The sequence below is a fragment of the Acartia tonsa genome, chromosome 5 (genome assembly GCF_053477335.1).
Source record: "Acartia tonsa isolate MP-2025a chromosome 5, ASM5347733v1, whole genome shotgun sequence".
NCBI lineage: Eukaryota > Metazoa > Arthropoda > Copepoda > Calanoida > Acartiidae > Acartia > Acartia tonsa.
Window position 1 is genome coordinate 25,178,195 of NC_137264.1, and position 19,741 is coordinate 25,197,935.

General features: G+C 33.4%; 1 protein-coding gene across 1 annotated transcript in view; it reads left to right on the forward strand.

The window, feature by feature from the left end:
• defl (Integrator complex subunit 7) overlaps positions 1-19,741 on the forward strand; it is a 67,335-nt gene that overhangs the window by 1,015 nt on the left and 46,579 nt on the right. The window contains exons 2-12 of the mRNA XM_080160989.1: positions 364-438; positions 9,903-10,007; positions 11,361-11,449; positions 13,097-13,179; positions 13,886-13,940; positions 14,308-14,370; positions 15,862-15,948; positions 16,301-16,380; positions 17,316-17,415; positions 17,895-17,945; positions 18,335-18,396. Of these exons, the coding sequence (XP_080017115.1) occupies positions 364-438; positions 9,903-10,007; positions 11,361-11,449; positions 13,097-13,179; positions 13,886-13,940; positions 14,308-14,370; positions 15,862-15,948; positions 16,301-16,380; positions 17,316-17,415; positions 17,895-17,945; positions 18,335-18,396 (850 nt within the window). The remainder of the gene's footprint in view (positions 1-363; positions 439-9,902; positions 10,008-11,360; positions 11,450-13,096; positions 13,180-13,885; positions 13,941-14,307; positions 14,371-15,861; positions 15,949-16,300; positions 16,381-17,315; positions 17,416-17,894; positions 17,946-18,334; positions 18,397-19,741) is intronic.

Below are 19,741 nucleotides of genomic sequence, written 5' to 3' on the forward strand. Positions count from 1 at the left end.
TCATTGACTTTAATTTACCAGTGTCTAATTTTATCCTTTAATGATTTTTATCTGCAGAAAAGGCGAATTTTGTTTATCATATCATTTAGGAACTACATCTATTTATCGTCGATTGTCGTATCTTTAAAGATTTCTGGCATTAACATTTCTTGGCGTGGAATGGAGGAAAAGAGTTATTAAAGTCTCTCCAAGACCAAGTTAAGTTTCTCCAATTATAAAAAACCATTGGGTCCAGTGGTATCCAACATCTACTGGAGACATGTTGTACACTGATATAGCTTCTTTATTTTTTGAGCTGCTTCCTGCGTAATTGTTATTTATATTCTATAAAAAATGAAGAATGAGTATAAGTTAATATTTAAGGTTTCGGCCCCTCACCTGGATTTTTTCAAGATGCAGAACAAGGTTCGAGTGCTGCACTTACGGAACTTGAAAAAGGTAAAAAAACGACAATAGAATTCTTAAATAAAAAAAATCAGCAGGGGTAAATAAGAATCTTATGCAAAATATTATTATTCACCCCTGGTTGAGATAAATATCATTAACACCTAACAACCCAAAGAATATAATTGATGTTTTTGCAGTCAAAATATTTACTTTCATTAGGATACAATACAATTACACATACACAAATGCAACCTTAATTACATTACATTGATATTAAAGTTACTTTATCAAAAGCATGCAGGTAAGTTTGTAACTATATTAATGATCCAGTAATGTAATCTGATCTATTATGCTATTGATACAATTATTTAAAATATCAAAGAAAATGATTGTAACCTATTGCAATAAGAATTAATGTTGGTTTGATTGTTAAAGGAAGCCTACAGCAAATTTTAATTACACCACATTTTTAAATAGTTTCCATAGAGGTGAAAAAAAGTATTTGCCACCCTTTACAGAAAACATGATACCAACATTTGATTTCACATAAAATCATAAATCATTAATTTATGGATGTATTAATCATGATTAGAAACTGAAATTTTTTTGAATACTTAACATTTTTATCTTATTTCAACTTTTCTTATTTATCAACTATTATGACAATAAATTGTGCATACAAATAATTGAAGTCTGTTTATTGGTTTCCTTGCATAATGATCCGAAACATCCAAATACACCAAATGCAGGTCTGAAAACCGTAGCTAAAATATACAATACATTAATTTTAAAGGGAAAAGTAGGTTGTGGGTAAATTCCATAAAGTTGTGTGTTTTAAGGCTTAAAAACAGTAGTATAACAATAATATTCACTAAATTTGTGTATTCCTTATTGAAAAGAACTATAGACAAATATTTTATTTTTAAAGTGTAACGATACCTCAAAATTGTTAGGTACATAATAAAACCTGAAAAATTCACCGAAAGCTTTGCTAATGTCAAGCTGACAAAAAATAATTTTTAACATATAATACATAGAATTACCATGGACAATCAAATACCTAATGTTTAAAAAAATGGATATCTTTGAAATAATTGGCATTATTTTTAATTTTTGAAACTCTTTCCAATGGTATTTTTTATAATTGTCAATTTTGTTATTATTGTCAGTTTGACATTGGCCAAGCATTCGATGATTTTTGTCTAGGTATAGGTCTTTTCAATAAGGAATACACATATTTAGTGAATATTATCGTTCTACTACTGTTTTTAAGCCTTAATACACACACCTTTACAGATTTTACCCGCAATCTACTTTTCCCTTTGTCCTAATGAATACAATTTTCTTTAAACAAAGGGGGACGTAACTGAAGCTTTTTTGATGCAGGGGGGGGGGGGGGTTCTCAGGAACCACTTGATGAACCGTGTAAATTTTTTGGACTTAAGCTTTTATGGGTATGAACATCTTATGGTTTCAAAGTCAACCCCCTACCCCCACCCCCTAGCCCCCCTGCCGCCAACCCCTAGCCCTCTGGGGCTCTAAAAAACCCTAAAAAACAACCTAACCTTAGTTTTCTCAGAAACCATTTGCCCAATAGAGATGATTTCTTTAACTTAAGCTTTTATGGTTATAAACTAGCTTTTGGTCTAGAAGTCACCCCCCTGCCGCCAATCCCTAGCCCTCCGGGACTCCAAAAAACCCTAAAAATGAACCTAACCTTAATTTTCTCAGAAACCATTCGACCAATAGAGATGATTTCTTAAACTTAAGCTTTTATGTTATAAACTAAATTTTGGTTTAGAAGTCACCCCCCTGTCGCCAACCCCTAGCCTTCCGGGGATAAAAAAAAACATAAAATGAACCTAACCTTTATTTTCTCAGAAACCATTTAATCAATAAATATGATATCTTAAACTTAAGCATTTATGGTTATAAACTAACTTATAGTTTAGAAGTCACTCCCCTGCCTCCAACCCCTAGCCCTCCGGGGCTCCAAAAACCCTAAAATGAACCTAACCTTAATTTTCTCAGAAACCATTTGATCAATAGAGATAATTGCTTAAACTTAATATATAATGCTAATAAACTAACTTCTAGTTTAGAAGTCACCCCACTGCCGCCAACCCCTAGCCCTCCGGGGCTCAAAAAAAACCTAAAAATGAACCTAACCTTAATTTTCTCAGAAACCATTTGATCAATAGAACTGATTTTTCAAACATAAGCTTTTATTGTTATAAACTAACTTTTGGTTTAGAAGTCACTCCCCTGCCGCCAACCCCTAGCCCTCCGGGGATCCAAAAACCCATAAAAATGAACCTAACCTTTATTTTCTCAGAAACCATTTGACCAATAGAGATGATTTCTTAACTAAAACTTTTATGGTTATAAACTAACTTATAGTTTAGAAGTCACCAGCCTGCCTCCAACCACTAGCCCTATGGGGCTCAAAAAACCCTAAAATGAACCTATCCTTAATTTATTAAGAAACCATTTGATTAATAAAGATGATTGCTTAAACTTAAGCTATAATGCTAATAAATTAACTTCTAATTTAGTTGTCACCTCCCTGCCGCCAATCCCTAGTCCTCCGGGGCTCAAAAAACCCTAAAAATGAACCTAACCTTAATTTTCTTAGAAACCATTTGATCAATAGATATGATTTTTTAAACTTAAGCTTTTATGCTTATAAATTAACTTTGAGTTTAGAAGTCCCCCGCCCCCCCTGCCGCAAACCATTAGCCCTCCTGGGCTTTAAAAAACCCTAAAAATGAACCTAACCATAATTTCTCAGAAACCATTTGATCATTAGAGATAATTTTTTATGTGTATAAACTACTTTTTTGTTTGGCAGATATATGGTTATAAACTAAATTTTATTTTAGAAGTCACCCACTCCATAGCCACCCTGGGCTCAAAAACCCCCCTAAAAAATATACTCTCTAGTAAATTTTTTTTAGTAGGCTTTCAGAGAAATAACCTAACCTCAATTTTCTCAGGAACCACATTATTAAATGTGCAGATATTTTGGACTTCAGCTGTTATGGGAAAAAATAGTTGGGACTCTATACTTTGTTAATTAAAAAAATTTTTAAAGCAAAGCTTTTCTCTAACTAGGTTTGGTCTGTGAGGGTTAGCTTTTTTTCGTTAATTTAGACATATTATAATTGTCCTATTGATTTTAAACTTAGCATGATAATTTCTATAGCATTTAGGTACAATTTAATAAACGTAGCTACTCTATAATCATTAACAGAAAGTCCAAATGTTCATTTAAAACATGCTGATTTTTAAAATTAAGGTTAGGTTCATTTTTAGAGGTTTTTTGAGCCCCTGAGGGCTAGGGGTTTGCGGCAGGGAGGTGACTTCTAAACTATAAATTAGTTTATAAGCATAAAAGCTTAAGTTTAAAAGTCATCTCTCTTGATCAAATAGTTTCTGAGAAAATTAAAGTTAGGTTAATTTTTAGGGTTTTTTGAGCCCCGGAGGGCTAAGGGTTGGCGGCAGGGGGGTGACTTCTAAACTAAAAGTAAGTTTATAAGCATAAAAGCATAAGTTTAAGAAATCATCTCTATTGATCAAATGGTTTCTGAGAAAATTAAGGTTAGGTTCATTTGTAGGGTTATTTGAGCCCCGGAAGGCTAGGGGTTTGCGGCAGGGGAGTGACTTCTAAACTTTAAGTTAGTTTATAAGCATAAAAGCTTAAGTTTAATAAATCATCTCTCTTGATTAAATAGTTTCTGAAAAAAATAAGGTTAGGTCAATTTTTAGGGTTTTTTGAGCCCCGGAGGGCTAGGGGTTGGTGCAGAAGGGGGGGAATTCTATACTAAAAGTTAGTTTATAAGCTTAAAAGTCCAAATGTACATTTAAAACATGCTGATTTTTAAAATTAAGGTTAGGTTCAATTCTAGAGGTTTTTTGAGCCCCTGAGGGCTAGGGGTTTGCGGCAGGGGAGTGACTTCTAAACTATAAGTTAGTTTATTAGCATAAAAGCTTAAGTTTAAGAAATCATCTCTCTTAATTAAATGGTTTCTGAGAAAATTAAGGTTAGGTTCATTTTTAGGGTTTTTTGAGCCCGGGAGGCCTAGTGGTTGGCGACAGGGGGGTAACTACAAAACTAGAAGTTAGTTTATAAGAGTAAAAGCTTAAGTATAAGAAATCATCTCTATTGGTCAAATGGTTTCTGAGAAAATAAAGGTTAGGTTCATTTTTAGGGTTTTTTGGAGCCTCGGAGGGCTAGGGGTTGGCAGCAGGGGGGTGACTTCTAAACCAAAATTTAGATTTTAACCATTAAAGCTTAGGTTTAAGAAATCATCTCTATTGGTCTAATGGTTTCTGAGAAAATTAAGGTTAGGTTCATTTTAAGGGTTTTTTTGAGACCCGGAGGGCTATGGGTTGGCGGCAGGGGAGTAACTTCTAAACTAGAAGTTAGTTTATAACCATAAAAGAAGTTTAAGAAATCATCTCTATTGGTCAAATGGTTTCTGAGAAAATAAAGGTTAGGTTCATTTTTAGGGTTTTTTTGAGACCCGGAGGGCTATGGGTTGGCGGCAGGGGAGTAACTTCTAAACTAGAAGTTAGTTTATAACCATAAAAGAAGTTTAAGAAATCATCTCTATTGGTCAAATGGTTTCTGAGAAAATAAAGGTTAGGTTCATTTTTAGGGTTCTTTGGAGCCCTGGAGGCAGGGTTTCGGATCCGCATTGATTTTATGCGGATCCGGATCCGGATCCTCAAAATTTGGTCAGTGCGGATCCGGATCCGGATCCTCAAAATTTGGTCAGTGCGGATCCGGATCCTACTGGATCCGGATCCGGATCTTTGACAATAAAAATAAAATCACCAAATTTTTCAAAAAAATTTTATTCTTTAATTCGAAGTCAAAAATACTTTTAATTTTCAAGTCTGAACTTAAACCTTAAAGATTGGCTCTCATCAAGAGAATGTCTGAGATTTTATATAAATTTAGGTAGATTTTTCCATTTTTTCCGCATTTTTTGGAGTCTAAGGATCCGGATCCGGATCCGCAAAAAAATCCTTGGACTCAAAAATATGCGGATCCGAAACCCTGCCTGGAGGCTAGCGGTTGGCAGCAGGGGGGGTGACTTCTAAACTAGAATTTAGTTTATAACATAAAAGCTTAAGTTTAAGAAATCATCTCTATTGGTCAAATGGTTTTTGAGAAAATAAAGGTTAGGTTCATTTTTATAGTTTTTTTTATTCCCGGAGGGCTAGGGGTTGGCGGCAGGGGGGTGACTTCTAAACCAAAATTTAGTTTATAACCATAAAAGTATAAGTTTAAGAAATCATCTCTATTAGTCGAATGGTTTTTGAGAAAATTAAGGTTAGGTTCATTTTTAGGGTTTTTTGGAGCCCCGGAGGGCTAGGGGTTGGCAGCAGGGGGATGACTTCTAAACCAAAATTTAGTTTATAACCATAAAAGCTTAGGTTTAAGAAATCATCTCTATTGGTCGAATGGTTTCTGAGAAAATTAGGGTTAGGTTCATTTTTAGGTTTTTTTTGAGCCCCGAGGGGCTAGGGGTTGGCGGCATGGGAGTAACTTTTAAACTAAAAATTAGTTTATAACCATAAAAGCTTAAGTTTAAGAAATCATCCCTATTGTTCAAATGGTTTCTGAGAAAATTAAGGTTAGGTTCATTTTTAGGGGGTTTTTGGGATCAGTAATATTTGACATAATATCACTTCACATAAATTTATTTCACATAAAACATTTGACATAAAGTATCATTTCACATAAACTCATTTCACATAAAGGTACACTTCACATGAAAACGTTTCCCATAAACTCATTTCACATAAAGGTACACTTCACATAAAGGTACTTTTGACATAAAGGTACACTTCACATAAAGGTACATTTGACATAAAGGTACATTTGACATAAAGGTACGTTTGACATAAAGGTACATTTCACATAAAGGTACGTTTGACATAAAGGTACAGTTCACATAAAGGTACATTTCACATAAAGGTACGTTTGACATAAAGGTACATTTCACATAAAGTTACATTTCACAAAAAGGTACACTTCACATAAACATACATTTCACATAAGATACATTTTGCATAACATAAAGGTATATTTAGCATAAAGTTACACTTCACATAAAAAAAAAATTTTTTTTAACAAAAATGTTAATTTTACAAATGGGTAAACTACACAAAAAAAAGTTTCACACAGAGGTACATTTCACACAAAGGTACATTTGGCATAAAGGTACATTTGGTATAAAGGTACATTTCTCATAAAGGTACATTTGACATAAAGGTACATTTGCCATAAAAACATTTGACAAATATTAACAAAAAAACGTTTCATATAAAGGTACATTTCACATAAAGGTACATTTCCCATAAAAAAACATTTCACATAAAGGTATATTTAACATAAACGTACATTCCATTGTAAAAAACGCAATCTTTGGTTTGTTTAAATGTCCATTTATTTAGCATTTTTCAAGAATGTCAAGCGTGGGAAAATTTTTAGAATGTGGGAACCATTTATTTTGATTTAAATGGTACATATGATTTTCATTTAAATTCATTTTTTGGACCAATGAGAAAATTTTTTAACATGAGAACCATTTAATTTTCATTGAATTTTATTTTTTGGAAGTGTGGGAAAAAACGGGAGAAAAAATATGTTTTAGTATAAAGAAATGTTCTATCAGTTTCAAACCTTTTTCATTCGATAGATCATACTGACTTTGGAAAAACTGTCAGACCGATTTTTGAAATTCAATCTGTGAAAAAAGATATTCAAGTTTTAATTTTTTGTTTTGAAAATATTATTTTACATGTATTGACGCCATCTTGGATTATGATAATTTATTTTGTTAGAAGATTTTTTTTCTAAAATATTTTTTAAAAATTAACTTTTTACAATAAAAAAATCTTTGAACTTAAAATGACCAATAATTCAAAGATTTTTTCTCTTTGATTTGGAAGATTTTTTATGATTTTTAATTATTTTTAATGTCAAATAAAAACACAACGGTGAAAAAAATGAAAATTAAATGAAAAAACGTTTTATGATTTTATTCAAGAAATTATTTGCTAACATCACCTTTTCGTTGCAATAGAATATTATTTAAAATAAAGGTACACTTGACATAAAGAGACATTTAACATAAAGGTACTCTTCAAATAAAAGTAAACTAGACATAAAGGTACATTTCATATAAAACTATACTTCGCATAAAATCATGTTTTTTCTTCAAAATATTTTCAATGCAAAAAAAATCTTCCAAATTTAAGAATGAAAATCTGTAAAACTTTTTGCAAAAATTTTGGCTCAGTAATTTTTGTCATAGATATACTTGTCATAAATACATTTGTCATAAAACATATGTTATAAAAGTACACTTGTCATAAAAACAATTATCATAATTACATTTGTCATAAAGGAACATTTGTCATAAAGGTACGTTTGTCATAAATTACTGGCACCCAAAGTTTTATACTGGTACCCAAATTTTTATACTGGTACCTAAAATTTTATACTAGTACCCAATGTTTTATACTGATACCCAAAGTTTTATACAGGTACCCAAAGTTTTATACTGGTACCCAAAGTTTTATACTGGTACCCAAAGTTTTATACTGGTTTCCAAAAATTTATACTGGTACCCAAAATTATATTCTGAGCTGGATCTTTAAATTATTTCAATGGTGCGCCAAATCGGGGTGAGCCAACTTTCCACCAATGCAATGGGAGCACAGCATTTTACGAAATGCCGCGCTGTGATTGCCTGAAATTCGGCGCACCCCGATTTGGCGCACCATTGAAATGATTTAAAGATCCAGCTCTGGTAACTAAAGTTTTATACTGGTACCCAAAGTTTGATACTGGTACCCAAAGTTTGATACTGGTACCCAAAGTTTGATACTGGTACCCAAAGTTTTATACTGGTACCCATGTTTAACGTTTTTATGTGAAAAATTCTTTAATGAGAAATTTTTTTTATGTTAAATGTATCTTTATGTGAAACGTTTTTATGTGAAATGTACCTTTATGTGAAAAGTACCTTTATGTGAAATGTAACTTTATGTAAAATGTACCTTTATGAGAAATGTACCATTATGAGAAATGTGCCTTTATGTGAAATGTACCTTTATATGAAATGTACCTTTATGCCAAATGTACCTTTATGCCAAGTGTACCTTTATGTCAAATGTACCTTTATGCCAAATGTACCTTTATGTGAAACGTACCTTTATGTCAAATGTACCTTTATGCCAAATGTACCTTTATGTGAAACGTTTTTATGTGAAGTGTACCTTTATGTCAATTGTACCTTTATGTGAAATGTTTTTATGTCAAATGTACCTTTATGTGAAGTGATTTTATGTCAAATGTTTTATGTGAAATGAATTTATGTCAAATGATATTATGTCAAATATTACTGATCCGGTTTTTGAGCCCCGTGGGGCTAGGGGGTGGGGGTAGGGGGTTGACTTTGAAACCATAAGATGTTCATACCCTTAAAAGCTTAAGTCCAAAAAATTTACACGGTTCATCAAGTGGTTCCTGAGAAACCCCCCCCCCCCCTGCATCAAAAAAGCTTCAGTTACGTCCCCCTTTTACAATTATTTAAATCTTGTATTTGCAACAACTTTTGTTTCTAAGATATTCCAATTTTTAACATTCACAAAACGGCCTGCTTTATTGCTTCAAGATCCATGACAGATCCCCCCCCCCCCAAAAAAAAAAAACAAGCATAGGAATTGTCAGGAAAATATTAACAAAATTCCTTTTTCTATCTCAAATAAATAAAAAAAAATCATACCTAGAATATTCTAAACTAGCGGATGTGTGCTTAGCATCCAGTGGCTCTGTGATAAAAGGGGCAGAAATGGGTTAGAAAAAATAGCTTAAAACCATCCCATGACCTGAAACTTACCTAAAATACAGAACCCAATCGCTTTAGTAGTCATTGAGATCTTAACCTTCAGACAAAAAAAACTTTAGGGTATATTAACTTTCGTGGCAACGCCTCTTAAGGGGCGTTTCATCATATTTTCACAGTAGCTTTTCTCCTATTTCTAGCCCAATGTGGGGGGCTCTAACCCAGCAGGGCAAATTGCCTAAACCTGCGGGGCAATCACCAATCCCAACTTAACCTAACCTAACCTAAAATAACCTATCAAAAGATACTGTGAAGAGGTGTAGCTACGAAAGGGACTATACCCAAACTTAATATATTATTAGCGGTTGCGCCTCTTATCATCTAGGGACTAGAAAAAATAGCTTAAATCCATCCCAAGACCTAAATCTGAAAATGAAATACCTAGCTAAAATTATATATATACATATATAATATATATTTTTTGGCAATTTGTCAGTTTTAGATGCATTTTGGAGATTTCAGAATACTTTTAATTCTCTAATACATATACCTATCATATGTAATCCTTTTTTGTGCCCAGCATAAAAAGATCTGTAACCTCCAAATGTTGCATTGATAGGTAATAACTGTAATTTTAATATTTCTTAGGACTGAGATCCCCGAAGTTTGGAGAGCAATGTCGAGCTATTGTTAAGTTTCCTAGACTTTTTGAAAAATATCCTTTCCCGGTTCTCATTAATACTGCACTATTAAAGGAATGGCGTTTTTATAGAAGATGCCTTGTTTTCTAGGATATAGAGAAACATGATGTTTGTCTGTGTCTGTTTAAGGATCTTAACCGATGTGGTGCTCCTTTACGTTGTTGCTTCTCTTATGTGATGGGAAGGTTTATAACTAATTTGAAGGAAGATACCACCACCCTACCAAGAGAAATCGCCCGTCAAAAAATAACTCTACCCCTCCCACCACAAAAAATTTAAATGGTGGGGGTCGACTTGTCGTCTCCTCCACCTCAAAGTGTTCCGCTAGTGATAAATATAGCAGATGACAACAAAGCAGAAGGACCGATTTTAACATTTAAGTGTGTTTCTATAACAAAAAATTGTTCTGTTACATCTACTACTAGTGTTGGCAATCCGCCCAGTGTTTGGGTCGGATTCGGATTCTCATAAAAATCCGCCCATAAAAATAGCGGATTAATAGTGGATTGCGTATTCTTGTTTTTATTTGCGGATCGTGGATTTTTGGATTGTGGATTTAGTTATATTTTTAAAGGTCTTTTTGTAAATTAAAATTTCTATCCCATAAAGTGGCCATTTTCTAACCCTTACTTAAACTAACCAAACCTAAAATAACCATGAAAAGCTGTAATGAAAATAAAATTAAGAAACTAAAATATGCTATCCACCATTTTATCTGAAGTTAATATACCTACAGTAAAATGCTTTTTTTTCTGTCACAATTTAAATGAAATTTTTTTTTATGTGCTACAATCATAAAAATTTACAATCCGAATCCGCAATGTCAATTTTATTTGGATTTGGATTTTTGGTCCAATAATTGGGCAAATTCCAGATTTAGATTCGGATTGTCAAAGATGTTACCAGCAAGAGAAAAAATTCATCACTGACATAGGGGGGGGGGGGGGCAACGAGGCAAACATCTCGTAATCAATGCGCAAATGGCACTTTATAGGGCAAATCTATAATTAATTACTTTTTGAAACATATTGTTGCTTTAACTCCTGTGAAATTATAATAATAAAATATTTTTTTTTATAAGATTTCCATTGCCTTGTGACAGATTTGCCCTGAAAATAGCCTTAAAAATGGCTAAACGGCTGAGCCGTTAGCCTTTACTTTTCCAACTTTTTGTTCGATTTAGGAAAAATAGACCTACCAAGGATTACTCATGCCAAGTTTCATGACGAAATTCGGAAAGTGTCATTTGAGCATTGATTACGAGATGGTTGTTTAAAAAAAAATCCTCTTAAATGCGTGTGTGTGTGTGTGTGGGGGGGGGGGGGGCATAAACTCTTGCAAGTGAAGCTCCAAGAAGAGTGGGGCTTAGTCACTAGACTTGAAATAAAATGCCATTTGCTTGAACAGTTAGCTGAAGTATTCCGAGCAGGACCAAACTTTATTAAGCTGTGTGTCCTCAGAGTTTGTGATGGCAGTCAGAGACATCTGGATAAGGTAATCTTTTCAGGGATGGAGGGGGCATTGGGCTCTTGATTATATTAATCCCCAAAGTTTCATTAAAACAGTTTCTTATTCGTTGAGGTAATAAACTAATTGTTAACTACAGAAGGCGTATTTTTATGTATCATCATTGGGGAGTACACCAATTATCGACTATTGTCTTATCCATTTAGATCCCTGTAACTTTTTGCAGTTTATTTTTAAAAGCGAAGCTTTTCTATAATAAGGGTTCTATCACATTAGGACAACAAGGTACAATATTATTAGCGAAACAGCTAAATAATTGAATCTTATCAATGAAATAAAGTAATTATGAGTATCTTGTACCCTATAAGCAATTTTACAGCTGTATGTATAATTTTATTTAGATTTACAAATTAATATTCTGCTTAAGTTCTGACACTACAAAAAATATTGTTGTTTGTCCTTCCTTATGAAAGTAAAGCTTTGTTTTTATGGATATTGCCATCTTTGTTACATTCAACAAAATCTTAAAGAATCAGTTCTGTAAGTAGCTACCCTAGCTCATAAAATGCACTTCTACAGGGAGAGGGGAGTGGACAGGACATTGCGCTGTTTATTTTCCATGTCTCCAAAGTTTTATGATAACGTTTTCTTATTCGTTGACTTGAAAAATTCAAAAATTATTTTTTTCTAGTAGTAGTATTTTTATGTTTTTTGTAAAAAAAATTTCGAAAAAAAAGTCAAATTTCGCGTACTTCGAAAAAATTATTTTTTTTGGTAGAAAAAATTTACCTATCTGAATACTTTTTGTGCATACTCTTTATTACATTTAGCAACTTTTACCTTTTGGGCATGCTGTAATAAAATCAATACGTCATCGATTTTTTGAAGCTTGAAAATGCCCTACCGTAGTACCGACTTCGCCTCGAGGCGGGACGAAGTCTGTGCCGTTTTTTAGATCAATTTTGACAAACTTCCCAAAGTCCTAGGTTTACGTCCTTTTAGGACCTGATCGACTTTTCCGAGATCTTTCTACTGGTCTTGGTCCCATTTAAAAAAAATAATTTTAACGATTTGCAGGTTCAAAAAACCGAAAAAAGCACAGAGTTCGCCCCGCTTTACCCTAGCTATTTGTAAATAAGAGTAAAATTTTTTTTAATTAGAACTATGTCTTCATGGTGCTCCCAGGAAAGGCCTTGTGGAGTAGAATCAGGAACTTTACTCCGTTTCAAAATATCTTGTACCTAGCCTTAGAAATGACTAAAAAACTACCATTTTTTAAGGTTCATTGAGAATTGTCTAATTTGTAAAGGTTTTTTGAGATTTTCTCAGGCTAGGAACAAGATTTTTTGAAACGGTCAAAAGCCTTTCCTGCCTTTCCTGGGAGCACCATGAAGACATAATTCTGACTCAATAAATTTTTGACATCCATTTACAAATAGCTATATAATTCAATGGCTGGTCGTCAGCGGTTTTAAGACTTAGGATAAATTTTGAATCATCCAGAGGTTTATTATACTCATAAAAATCATTTGCAGATCCCCGCTTTAGTCTCAGAAAAAAATGTCCAAAATCGACCCACCCTAATCATCATTGGGGTTGTTCATCAATTTTTCGGCCATTGTGTTATCCCTCTATCCATGTTATCCGTGACTTGATATGAATATCCCATTATAGATGACAAGTGTAGATGAGCTTGTAAGAAGAATCATAACAGTCATGAACAGTAATGATCCTGTAGCTAGAGCTCTTACTCTCAGGTAACCTTCATTTGAGTAGCACAGCTACTCGATAGCTTGGGTGAATCTATACGTCCATGAAGTGAAGATATAAGGTGGTAAAAAGAGTTATATTAGTAATGATCATGTAGCTAAGATAACTGCGTAATATGTTAGTAGAGCAGATAAGCTATAGGCGAGGTAAGTCTGTCCGTCCATCCGTCTATCAAGCGCAGATTTAAGCTTGTAAGAAGAGTCATAACAGTTATGAATTATGAGTTATTATGTTTATCTTAACATTTTTTATCAGATTTTCTTTGCTGAAAGTATCATAAAATATATTCAAGAGTCTTTTAAAAGACATAAGCGGCTTCGCCCCTAGTCTCTAGGCCTAGGGGCTTTGCCCCAAGAGGTATAATTATATCTTCTATTACCTACCCAGCCATAAAAAAATGCGAATGGATCGCAAATTGGGGGGAGTTTTTTTTTTGGGAGGGTGGGTGTCCCACTTCCCAAGAAAATAGCCTAAAACCACCACAGGACCAGTAGGTATATTCCCTGAAGAGTAGAATCTGATCGGTTCAGTGGTTACCGAGATCTTAAAGGACAGACGGACAGACAGACAGACAGACGGATGGACGGACGGACAAACAGACAGGCATCATTCTACTTTGTATTATAGATAAGTTTTGATTAGTTTTAATATTGTTTTAAAATCAGATTGTTTAGAAATAAATTTTTTTTTTAGAACTTTTGGATCTTTGGCTGGGATACTTTGTAATAAGAAACAAGTTCATCAGAAGGTTAGTATGTTTTTTATGTGCTATCCAAACATGAAATAATTTTCAGCTCCTAATTTGCGCTAGATGGCACCTCTCCTCCTTTTTAGGGGGTGGCCCGGCCCCTCCTTTTTATAGAGTGACCCTTCATAAGGAGGTCAAAAGTTGGGTTTCACTTGGTTTGCCCTTTATAAAGAAGTCAAAAGTTGGGTTTCACTTGGTGTCCAAGGTGTTTTTAAACCCAGCAAAGCAGTAAATGATTATGTAAAAACTCTTCAAAAGATTAAAAACTTTTGCCAACCCGATCTTCATTCTCAGTATTATGTATCGTCAATTATATGAGTGGAATGATCACGGGAACCATTTTTAACATTTGTATTCATTTGTGTAGGTACGCACCAGTCTTGACAGCAACGACACTGTAGAGCTGGAAGCTGCTATTTATGCTGCTGAAAGGAATATTATAATTTTTTTATACCTAGCCAAATAAGCAAATCGATGATTTACTTAATTTTTGGTATGTATTACTCTTTGATATATAATTTCCACTAATACAGCCAAAACTTGATCAATAAAAATCAAAAGCTAATAGTGTAGCTGTCTTTGAGCTCTAAAATAGTATTACCAAATTCAAACTTATGCACATAATTTCACTTTAGTACCTAGTGTATGGTATTAGTAAAAATTAAGATTTTTTATTTTTACATATAACACATAGTCTTACTATCAATAGGGATGTATCTAATCAAATCTTTCTAATGAAATATATGATTACGCTGCTAAACATCTAGAAGACAATCAACACTTTGATTGCTAGTCTTTTTGTGTAAGTTTATGACTTGTGCCCTTTGTTGGGCCAAAGGCAGGGTTGTCGAATTGGGCACTTTTTTTTATATTGGGCGGCCCAATTGCCCAAAAGCGTTTTAGGCGGGTTTTGGGCGCCCAAAAGTGGTTTTGGGCACCCTTTTTGGGCAAATGTCGTAAAAAGTATATAAAATAGCCTATAACCATACCTAGACTTATTATTAGAAATAAAATAGCCTAAAACCATCTCAGGACCTATAAAGGCTCCACTGGAAAGGAGAACCATATCGATTCAGCAGTTAGCGAAATCCTTCTCAAGATACAAAAAAGCTTACTAATTTACATAGTTAACTAGCGGCTACGGCCCTAGAGGCCTCTAGGGGCACTTGAGGAGGGGAGAGTCAAATTTGATAATCAATTAATATATTAGATTTAAAAAGAAAAAGTAAAATAAATTGGGGGGGGGGAATAATTTTTTTTTGGGGGGGGGTGGGTTTTCTCCCCCCCCATTTTTATTTTTAGTTTAAAAAAAGTTTTTGGGGGAGTGTAATTTTTTTCTAGGGGCGATTTCTCTTAGGAGGGTGGTGGTACCCTTCCCCCAAAAAGTCATAAACCTTCCCAGAACCTATGAGAAGCTACCCTGTTAAGGAGAACCCGATCGGTTCAGCGGTTAGCGAGATCCTTCGGTACAAACACACAGACACACAAACAAACAGACACACATCCTGTTACTTTAGTATAAGGATATTAACCCAAAAATAGGCCCGCCCCCCCCTCTTTTTTACCCCCTCCCCTTTTTTAACCCCCTAAAAGGGGGGTGCCCAAAACTGCCCAAAAGGACCTTATACTGGGCGGCCCAAAACCGCCCGCCCAAAACTGCCCGCCCAAAAGCGCCCGCCCAAAATGACAACCCTGGCCAAAGGCCTTCCAATCAATATAACCTTTATCTCGTGCTTGATATATCAACATTGGTTATGATGGGTATTGAGTCCTGATTTGAAATTCCGAAAACTTTTGGATGTGCTTTGGATACGCGGAATCATTCCATTACTCAAGTTGATGGGTTTAGAAAAATAAAATTATTTCATCCATTTTTTGGTAGGTAGGTAAATGACACAAAATCATAATTCATGTAAAAAATAGGTTTGCTGCTGGCAGCAAAACTTTCTCTACAGATATTTGCAGCAAACTTCTGGAGATGATTAAAGGCTATGCAACTCCACTACAGGTAAGGTTCTTTTTAGTCTTCGAATCTGAAGAAATAAGACAAAGGAGCATAAATTGATGTGCGTACCGAATGATTCTGTTTATTTTTAAATTTAAAGTTTCGTTCAGCCCATTTTTTAAGATCTAGAACTTTGCTCTTATGAATATTGCCATGTTTGTTTATGTAAAATTAAGATGATTCCTGTATCTGAACATACCAGAGGTTAGGCTCCAATAGACATTTAAGAGAATGGGGGTTGTTAGGCCAACCCTCGCTTTTAATTTTATTTTCAAAGAGGAAAAGTAAAAGAAAAATTTAGGGGGTACCCTCTACTGACACACACAGAGACATACACCTATATTATATATTTTAGGTAAAATTGAAGATGATTCCTATATTTGAGCATATGCACCATGATGGACCCACTGCCTCAACTGCCAGAACTAATTGCCTAGGAAACTCAAGATTAAGATCATTTTTATAATTTTTAAAATGAAAATTAAATTTACATTTACATACTAAAATGATTTATGATATTTGAAAATTGAAATAGTTGTAGGTAAAATTAGATAATGATGAAACGAAACATTTAAAAGTTGCATTTATCTAAAATTGAATGATATAGGTATTAAAAACAACAAAATTGTTTATTCTATACATCAAGCTACTTTGTATTATAGATACTATGATTTTATAAAATAATAGTTATTTCGTATTCTAAACAGCTTTCCGCGGACATAAAATGTACAATTATAAGATTAAAAACAGTTTTTAGCCCCGATATGCCGAAGGCATGGGCCTGGTTTGAATCTTATGATTTTACATTTTTATATTCGTGGAAAGCTGGATATGATATGATGCTAGACATAGTTTTTTTTTGTATAAATGAGAACCAGTTCTAATCCACTGGATATTAATCGGTTTTGAATGAATACGAGAAAAAGGATTAATTTAACGATTCTCCAAAAAGTAAGTGAGTGCCTAAATCATACCCAATTTGATTAAAACATGTATAATAAAATAGCTTTCCATTTAGAACATTTTTCCAGTTTTTAAATTAACTTTTGCACACTAAAAAACTTCCAATAGGTTAAATCAATTTAATGGATTATCATTTTCTCCTTAAATTGTAAATTGTTTTTTTCCTTCATGACCGCTAGCTTAGATTTTAAAAACCTTGTTTGTTTAATTAGTTCCAAATCCAAAAATGATCAGAGCTTTTTTAAGGAAAAGAAAATCAAAAACAGGATTTCAAATTTTACATGTCGTTCCTTTAATTTTATATTTTTTAGGGGATATAAATATTACTAATAAAAATGTTTTCTTTTTCTTTTCTGCGATGAGCAAATTAAAGCAAGGAAATGATTTAAAACTTGAGTTGACTTAACAGAACTGTTGGAAAGTTATCCTGGACAAGATTTTGTAATTACCATCCTACAGACTCTGACTGCTCTGTCCATCCATACTCTTATTCATATCCCACAGCAGGTAGATAGATAGATATATAGGTAGAAAGACAGACAGACAGAAAGAGTGTGAAGATACTACAATAAAATCCATAGATAGACTTTTTAAAATTGTTGTCACAAAAGTTAAAAAGCAACACGTTTTAAATGAACCTATGAACTTTCTGGCAACAATTCTGAAACGTTCTAAACGTAAGTTTGAAATGGATAGGACGAACGAACATACTAACCCTAAATATAGAAAAGCTGGGAATAGTCCCTTTCGTAACATCGCCACATCGTCGTATTTTCAAAATGGCTTTTATAGGTTATTTTAGGTTAGGTTAGGTTATATTGGGTTAGGTGATTGCCCCACAGGGTTAGAGCCCCCCGCAGGTGCTAGAAATAGGAGAAAAACTACTGTGAAAAATACGAAGAATCGCCCCATAAGGTGCGTTGTTACGAAAGGGACTATACCCGAGAAGATTTGCTCTAAAAAATATATAAGAATTAACTTTTTAGGTTACTTTACTGTTGGAATATTTAGCTACAGATCCAAGAAGTCAAGTTCAGGTGAAGAAAAACATTTTGTTCTATTTTTTTATACCTAACCAATATAAATATGTAGGCATAATAAGGGATAGGTAACAAGACATTAATGGATAAATTGATGCACTGCACATTACTTATTAATTAAGATTAAGTATGTTGATTAAAATTATTGGTTGAAAAGCTTGGAAATTTGTAGTTTTTATAAGCTACAATGAAAGTCTCCAATTTTCTAAAGCTAATCTATGAGAGAATATGTTAAACTTTAGGTACCAGTATAATTTACTGTATTTCCTACCCTCCTGGACATAAATAAAATAATCATCATTTATCCTTTTTCTATTACAAAATTATTTCCTTGCTTTTATTTTTATATCTGCGGTACCTAACTAAAAATGTAATATATTTGATAGGATGAGGTTTTGAACGATTTGAAGGTTTTAGCTGAAGAGAGAACTGCTCATCTTTGGACTAAGTAAGTCTTTATAGTTACCAAGTTATTTTGGAATTTTTAAATAACATTACATAACACTTATTAATAAAACGTTAACCTGGTTCAATACATTTAGAAAACATGAATGACAACATCCATAAAAGTGAAGCTCTGAATTAAACGATAGAAAAAACGAATATGAAAACTTGTAGAGTCTCAGATCATGATAAGCAGAAAATAAATCTAAACAAATATGTATTAAAAGTTGTTGCAAAATTGTGTAATAACAGAATTTTGTTTAAGGACATACGTACATTTTTAGAACTTGATTATTATGGAGATTCTTTACTTATAATATTGTATATTGTTGTTCTAGGAATAATGTTTCCAAAAATCTGATTAATAAGATAATTATATCATACAAAATGTTTAAAATAAGTTGAAATCAGAAAAATCTTGTAGCTATTATACAATTGCTAGCTTTTTAAACCTGCCATATTGTTACAAGAATCATCAACCAAAGTTGGAAATCGATAGAACAATTCTATTATTTCTAAAAATAATTAAAAGAGGTATCCGTTACGTACGGACTGAAGGACGAAAGTACAGACCCTAATTTTAGTAAAGCTTCGCTTAAATAACAGCATAACATCTATTCAATGTTAAATTAATAAAATAATTAGGGATGACAATCCGTCTAATTTTTTAACCGGATTCGGATTCTTACAAGAATCCGCTAAAAAATCAAACGGATTCCGGATTCTTATTTTTGACGGATTCCGGATTCTAGCAATATTTTAAAAGGCTTAAAAAAAAATTAGGGATTCAATTATACTGGGTACTGGGCAGAATCTAAAGCTGAGTTTTTTCATATTTTCTTTTTCTTCTATTTCTAGACCCTACAGCGGCCAAGATGCCTTAAAAATTAAAATATATATTCGGAGCAAAAAAACTCAAGACGCTAATTTTTGCCTTACAATTAAGAAACCGAATCCGCTATTAAAATCGGATTCGGATTCCAAAATTGGGCGGATTCCGGATCCCGGATTTGGATTCGGTTTGCCAACCCTAAAAATAATACCTAATAATTGTTATACTAAAGTAAGGAATCACAAGGTCAACTTGGAAAGTTATAAAGCTCGGCAGCGGCGCATAAATGTCAAGCTTAAACCGGCTGGTGTGCAAAAAAAAAATTCTGAAAAGGTGGATTGTCCATTGTAAAGGCTTAGACATCTAGCCAGGGGTGTATAGTCTGCAAAATTGACCCTGCTAAATTGGGGATAAAAAAATAAGAAATATGTGGTTTGGGGTGGGGGATATTAAAATTAAGAGAACTGAAAGCATTTCCCCCCCCCCCTCTTTGGTGAAAAAAAACTAAAGGAATATG